General features: G+C 47.1%; 1 protein-coding gene across 1 annotated transcript; it reads left to right on the top strand.

The window, feature by feature from the left end:
• The first annotated feature begins 3,033 nt into the window (after positions 1-3,033).
• On the top strand, positions 3,034-5,476 carry LOC136483939 (chalcone synthase 2-like). Its single transcript, XM_066481104.1, has 2 exons — positions 3,034-3,414; positions 4,094-5,476. The coding sequence occupies exons 1-2, from the start codon at positions 3,225-3,227 to the stop codon at positions 5,110-5,112; spliced, it is 1,209 nt and encodes a 402-aa protein (XP_066337201.1). The 5' UTR covers positions 3,034-3,224; the 3' UTR covers positions 5,113-5,476.
• The last annotated feature ends 2,034 nt before the right edge of the window (positions 5,477-7,510 follow it).

Below are 7,510 nucleotides of genomic sequence, written 5' to 3'. Positions count from 1 at the left end.
TTAGCATTTTTAAAAACATTTTTCAAAGGGTTTTCACTTGCGTCTCAGCACGTCACTAGGTCTATTGCATATGCAATGTATTCTCACGCCTAGTGCCACTTAGATAAATGGTTTGACTTTAGATATCCCCTCTTAATAGTTTAGCTATCTATCCTAAACTCGATCACGCACTCTATTGCATCTTGAAGCGCAAAATGAAAGCCCTAGCAATACCTTTGCCTTTACTCCATAGGGTTTTATTTTTCTCTTTCTTCTTTTCCAAGAGAGAGCTTGCTCAAATTGGATTGGTCACCCTTCATCCATCTCCAAGCTTTGCTCTTAATCTTGGTGTGGACCTAACCTAGCTTAACCAAACACTTAGAAAAAAGTTTAGTCCAATAGTTGTCTCAATTACCAAAACCAAACATAGGACTTTCATCTTGGAGACCCACTTGCACGTGGGGAAGACTCTTAGGCTATCCACAGATTTTCCCGACTGGGAGTTGAGCCCTTGCAATGGCATCTTTGAGAGGCGTTCCAAAGAGGACTAATGGAAAGCGTGATCTTTCTAATACCTAAGTAAAAAAGATCGTCATGCAGGAGTTTACATTCACTGGCTCAATTTATGTTTCCGCATTTACTTTGCATTACATTTCTTGGTGTGTGCTTTTTTAGTCTAGCTTGCTAGGTTAGTTGAGAGGTTGAACCTAGGTTGCAAATTTGTTTTTGCATTAGGGATAGCAACACTTTGAAAAACCTAGTGCACATGTAGATAGGACTTATGTAGGTTTTTATAAGTGATTTTGTGCCTTAGCTTTTAAGTGACCTAATTTACCCTATCTATTTGGCATCATGTTCCCTTCCCAGTGGTCCTCTGGGACCATCACGACTCTCATCCTCAGGCTTCATCTTGATACCTTCGGGAGTTGTCCGCTTTCACATCCTCTTGGAGCCACTTATCATATTTCGACTATCTTGAACCACCTTTGTTAACCTTTGGATAGTTGTAACTACATAAAAAGGAAGCATAGCTGATAGCTCTCGCATAGGTGATGTTAAGAAACAACAGGGGAAGGAGGTGGCGAATGCGAAGGTTTTAACTTGAACATTAAGTTTTTTGTAATTCCAAACAACCTTTTAGTAGGAGTTATGGAATAGCCCCGGGGATTCAATTGATTATAGAAACTTGAGTTTAATTAATCAATTTATTAGCGCTATCTACCTTTGTTAAAAAAAATAGAACATCAAATGATTGGCTGCAGCAGATCTTCATGCTCAGTCTAGACATTTACAGCACGTAGTAGCTATGGAGTGCTAGCTACTCCATATAACAGATTTGGCATAGAAGTCAACATTCACAGGATCGGGAAGAAAGAACAAACCAGCTTGAGGAAAATTAAAAAAAAACACCTGAAAACTGATTATCTGATAAATCAACTTCCCATATATTGTCCCGGCCCACACATGGTGTGGTTCTAGGCAGTTCAGCTTCATTAGCTGTGGTCCCGTTTGCAATTTGCATCCAGAGGTAGTAATAGGTTTATTAGGTTCTAAACACATAAAAAATAAAAATAGAAGGTAAAACCTAGTGATGCGAGCATGGTGATACTATTCAAGAAACTAGAGTTTCAAAAGTCACTGGTTGATATGTGCTCCTTCTGGTAACACAAATACTTGTCAAACTTGACTATATATACACGGTCTTTGAAATTTATGAAATTTTGCAAGTATTTTTAATACAAAATTACGTATAAAACTCAAATAATCTAATGGTTATTAATATTTATAGTTTTTAAGGTTTGACCAATTTTTATTTCAAATAACATATTTTTGCGAGCAGGGGGAGAATATAATACGAGATATAACTTTTGCAAAGTACAGTTAAACTATATAAGACAACATGAATTGTAATAAAACTACATTATTAAACTTGCAGGTGTTACAATCTACAAGTTAAAACAAACGGGTCCCAGGGTACAATCCAACAGTCCATCCCCACCACTAACAATCTACTGGATGAAATCTATAATGTGCAAGGTAAAACAATTAGGGCCAAAGAATATATGATCCTATATATTGTTTCTTGCTGTTGGAATTGGAGGTATGTTCACCACTTGGAGCAGCGTATCCCGGATTCCTGGTTTGTCTGCAAGTGGTCCCTTCATTTTAAATTATAAGTTGTTTTAGCTTTTTAAGATACATAGCTTTTACTGCATATCTTGATGCGTAGCAATAGCTATGAATCTAGGAAAATCAGATCGACCTACAATTTGGAATGGGAGAAGTATGTAGCACTGAATATGATAGTAAGAGAAGAGGATGTGGAAAAGAGAGGTCTTGTTGAAAGAAAAATTCTCAGACCTCTAGGTTTGGCCCATCCTACACAATCCACCATTTTTAAAGAAGCCGGTTTAAATAAAGCAGCCGGTTAGTGCCACGAAATTTGCGGAGATAAACTAAATTAAGGAGCCGTGCGCCACACTTCGACGCAAAAGAAAAAAATGAAATTAGGCAATAAAATAGGGTGGGGAAAAGAAGAAAATCGAGAAAGCATCCCATTGGTTGGACTTTGAATATTCCCACGTGATCACGTGGCTGACCGCCGGCGGCTGACGATAGATGGAAACCGGTAGTGACCATGCCGATCGAACGAGCCTGGACGGCTGGACCGATTTCTCCGCGGTACAGCCGCCGTGGTAGCTGGCCACCGGGTGGACGAGACCGACGACGGGAACCGCCGCTAGCTAGCTACGCGCCTCGATCTCTGTTGGCTACCTCTGACTGGCTGCTGGGTGTGCTAGCTGCTGCGCCCCAACCGCATACACGTACGCACGCCCGCCCGCGGCCCGTGGCCACGCGACCCAACTAACCCCGGGGCTCCCAAAGGGCGAGACGTGTGCGCGGGCGCCACTACCTCCCCGTCGTCGCCGCACACGTACGTGGCGACCCATCCGCCCGCCCAACTGACCTAACCCGATTGATTACCCGTCCGCCTCGCCTGTCGCCTGCCCCCGGCCCGCGTGGCTATATAACCACCCCGCGGGCCTCCTCTATCACTACAGCAAGCGCAGCTAGCAGCCCTCCTGCCACAGCGCTCGCTCGCAGTCACAGTCGCTCCGACGATCCGGAAAGCCGGCCGGCGACCGACCTGTCGAAGTGCTGCTGCTGTCGGAGTAGCTAGCGGCCGATCGATCGACCTGCTGCAGTCTCTGGTACAACGTAGAGAGAAAGAGCGGACGGAGACGATGGCCGGCGCGACTGTGACCGTGGAGGAGGTGAGGAAGGCCCAGCGCGCGACTGGTCCGGCCACCGTGCTGGCGATCGGGACGGCGACGCCCGCCAACTGCGTGTACCAGGCGGACTACCCGGACTACTACTTCCGGATCACCAAGAGCGAGCACATGACCGAACTCAAGGAGAAGTTCAAGAGGATGTGTGAGTATCTCTCTCTCAGTCTCTCTGTCGTCGTCGTCTCCATCGCTCGCTCAGCTCTACACAGCAGTCAAGAAGCTTGATCACTCACATCGTCGTCTCCTGCTTTTCTTTTTCCCCTCGTGGGTCGGTCGACTAGGCATTAGCTTAGCTAGTAGCAGCTTCCACGTGTTTCACCGTGCTCGCGCCACTCACACAGTTTACACCACTGACGACCAAGTTAATTACTCTGAATATTTTTACCACTGAAGAGTAGAAGACTACGGTTCTCTTCGTTTTTTACTGATTCCAAAAGTTTTCCTGCTGTGTGACACAAGCAGACACTCATGACTATGTATTTTAATTAGGACTCCTGTGTTAAGCATAGTACTGCAGAATTCTCTTGTTAGTTGGGCACAGTCTTCGCACACCACCGTACCTAACCACCACTCTGGGTCGATTCGACCGACCCTTCTCTTTTTTTCGATTGACCTGTCGTTGCGTGGACGACGACGAGCCAGCAGCTAGCAGAGCTAGCAACTTCTCGATCGTAGGCAAAAGGCTAGAAACTGACCGACGACAACGGTCTTGCCTTGACGTCCGTGCTCTGGCGTGGCATGGGGCATGCCTTGACGACTGACGACGACGGTGCGTGGGTTGATTCTGACTCTGACATGAACATGACATGACTACCCTGGTGCAGGCGACAAGGCCCAGATCCGAAAGCGGTACATGCACCTGACGGAGGAGTACCTTGCGGAAAACCCCAACATGTGCGCGTACATGGCGCCGTCGCTGGACGCGCGCCAGGACATCGTGGTGGTGGAGGTCCCCAAGCTGGGCAAGGCCGCGGCGCAGAAGGCGATCAAGGAGTGGGGGCAGCCGAAATCCAAGATCACCCACCTCGTCTTCTGCACCACCTCCGGCGTCGACATGCCGGGCGCCGACTACCAGCTCACCAAGATGCTGGGCCTGCGGCCCTCGGTGAACCGCCTGATGATGTACCAGCAGGGGTGCTTCGCGGGCGGAACGGTGCTGCGCGTGGCCAAGGACCTCGCGGAGAACAACCGCGGGGCGCGGGTTCTAGTGGTGTGCTCCGAAATCACGGCCGTCACGTTCCGCGGGCCCAGCGAGTCCCACCTCGATTCCATGGTCGGGCAGGCGCTGTTCGGCGACGGCGCGGCAGCGGTCATCGTGGGCGCTGACCCCGACGAGCGCGTGGAGCGGCCGCTGTTCCAGCTCGTGTCGGCGGCGCAGACCATCCTGCCGGACTCCGAGGGCGCCATCGACGGCCACCTCCGCGAGGTCGGGCTCACATTCCACCTGCTCAAGGACGTGCCCGGACTCATCTCCAAGAACATCGAGCGCGCGCTGGAGGAGGCGTTCAAGCCGCTGGGCATCACCGACTGGAACTCCATCTTCTGGGTGGCGCACCCCGGTGGCCCCGCCATCCTGGACCAGGTGGAGGCCAAGGTCGGCCTGGACAAGGAGCGGATGCGCGCGACGCGCCACGTGCTCTCTGAGTACGGCAACATGTCCAGCGCCTGCGTGCTCTTCATCCTCGACGAGATGCGCAAGCGCTCCGCCGAGGATGGGCAGGCCACCACGGGGGAGGGGTTCGACTGGGGCGTCCTCTTCGGCTTCGGCCCCGGGCTCACCGTCGAGACCGTCGTGCTCCACAGCGTCCCCATCACCACCAGAGCGGCCATCACCGCCGCCTGAAATGATCCTCCATCTCCGTGAATTCCCTCCATCATCAGTCGATGGTTCGTGATTATTTTCCTCCTCCGACGACGGACCCGTACGTTCGTCCGCAATCAACGCAAATAATGTGGCTCTGTTTCTGCATAATGCTCGTGTGTAGTAGCTGTTGCCTTTTACTATTTTCCATGTACTGTCAGTCGCACGATGTAAGCATGCTGCCTGTAAGCCCTTCTAGTAGAACCTTATTAATTTTAAGGGCGAGCTAGCTCACGGATAAGACCGTTATTACTAGCTACTTTATTAGCTTGGAATGGTGAGGCATTGTGTACCTGTGTAAAAGACAAGCTTGGCTGGTTTTTAATATTTTAATTTCTTTCTTTAATTTGCTCAGAACAAAATAAAAGGAATTGTAGTGTGTTGATGAGCAAATTGGCTGCCATTTTCAGTGCACCTCAAGTTGGTTCTAGTCCTAGTATGTATGAATCCTTCTCTAGTACTAGTATTCAACATTAATAATAGTGAGAGGTCCATTGCCGGCTTCTGTCATACTTTGTCTTATGTGAGCCCATGGATTGAAGGACACGATGCAGAAGAAAAGCGCAATTTTAAAACATTGATGACTGGTCACGGTCCAGGCCAGCGAGGAGTTTAACTTCAGCTTCAGGTTTCAATTACTGAGTGAAGAGGAATCATGGCGGTGTCCCGTGTCTGGTGTGACAAGTGGTCCTCGATTTGCCTCGTTGCCCGCCGCCTATGCAACTCCCTCCGTGTCATAGGAAAAGCGCTGACGATGTGGAGAGGACTTGGGTCTTGGGTGGTGGCCGCGGAGCAGAGCACAAGCTGATCTGCAGACCGGGGCCCACGGCCCAGCATAAATGATATAAGCATTCGTCATTCTGAAATACGGTGCTACAGGGCCCTGTTGGTTTTGCTACAATTTGGCTTACGCTGATTTCTTGTCAGAAAAAAACACTGTTCGTTCGCCGAAAAGTATTGCTGTTTATTTTTCTGAATGGGATGCAGAAGAATGCACATTTTTCTTTTAAAATAAGTATACACATCTCGCATTGTAAGAATTCAACTAATTTTAAGTTTGACTATGTTTACAAAAATAATATCGACTTTGTATTGTAGTTAAATAGATTTACTAAAAATATATTGCATGATTAATTTAATTATATTTATTTATTGTGACAGACATTAATATTTTTATATATATTTGGTTAAATTTAAGATTCATTGACTCGTCGCAACATGATATGCGCGCTTATTTTATGATGGAGTAATTTTAAAATATCAATGATACGTCAAGGTCCAGGAAGTGTAACCTCAGGATTCAATTAGCGAGGACGAATCATGGATTCATGGTGTCTGGTATGAGTAGTGGTCCTTAATTTACCTTGGTGCCCGCCGTCTCTGTCAGACTGCCATGGCTTCCTCCTTGACAAACGAAAAGTGTTGACTAATGTGGAGAGGAATTGGGTGGAGGCACATATGGCCGCCTGATGGTAAAAGCGTGAGGTACCGCACGGGACACAGATTTATACTGCTTTAGGTGCAAGATACCCTATGTCCTGTCGAAATATAAACATGCATGTAAGCCCAGGTAGAACCTTAATTTAAGGGCTAGCTAGCTCAAGGATGAAACCGTTATTATTGTCACTTTAGCATGGGTGGTAAAGTATTGTACACCTGTGTCACACAAAGCTAGGCTGGTTTTTATTTTAATTTGTTTGCTGAAAACAAAATAAAAGGATTTGTAATGTGGTGATGAGCAAATTGGCTTCCATTTTCAGTGCAGCTCAAGTTGGTTGTAATACTGAAATATAAACATGCATGTAAGCCAGGTGGAACCTTAATTTTAAGGGCGAGCTAGCTCAAGGATAAAACCGTTATTATTGTCACTTTAGCATGGGTGGTGAGGTATTGTATACCTGTGTAATAAGACAAGTTTGGCTGGTTTTTATTTTAATTTGTTTGCTGAAAACAAAATAAAATATGGTGATGAGCAAATTGGCTTCCATTCTCAGTGCACCTCAAGTTGGTTGTCATCCTATGTATGAATCCTTCTAGTGTTACATTCAACATTAATAGTAGTGAGAGGTCGTCCATTATTGCCGGCTTCTGTACTTGTCTGATGTGACTTGTGAGCCCATTGAAGGCCACGGTGCCATGTTTATGTGCATGAAAAGTTCCAAGCATACTGCATGCCCTAACTGTTTCTTTTTTTTTCTTTTCAAACTGCTATACATGATGCAAAAGAAAAGTGCAATTTTAAAATATTGATGACTGGTCACGGTCCAGGCCAGCGAGGAGTTCAACTTCAGGGTTTCAATTACTGAGTGAAGATGAATCATGGTGTCCCCTGTCCCGTGTCTGGTGTGAGAAGTGGCCCTCAGTTTGCCTCGTTGGCCGC

Source organism: Miscanthus floridulus, chromosome 9, assembly GCF_019320115.1.
Source record: "Miscanthus floridulus cultivar M001 chromosome 9, ASM1932011v1, whole genome shotgun sequence".
In the NCBI taxonomy this organism is placed as follows: Eukaryota; Viridiplantae; Streptophyta; class Magnoliopsida; order Poales; family Poaceae; genus Miscanthus; species Miscanthus floridulus.
This window is presented reverse-complemented; position numbering and strand designations above follow the sequence as displayed.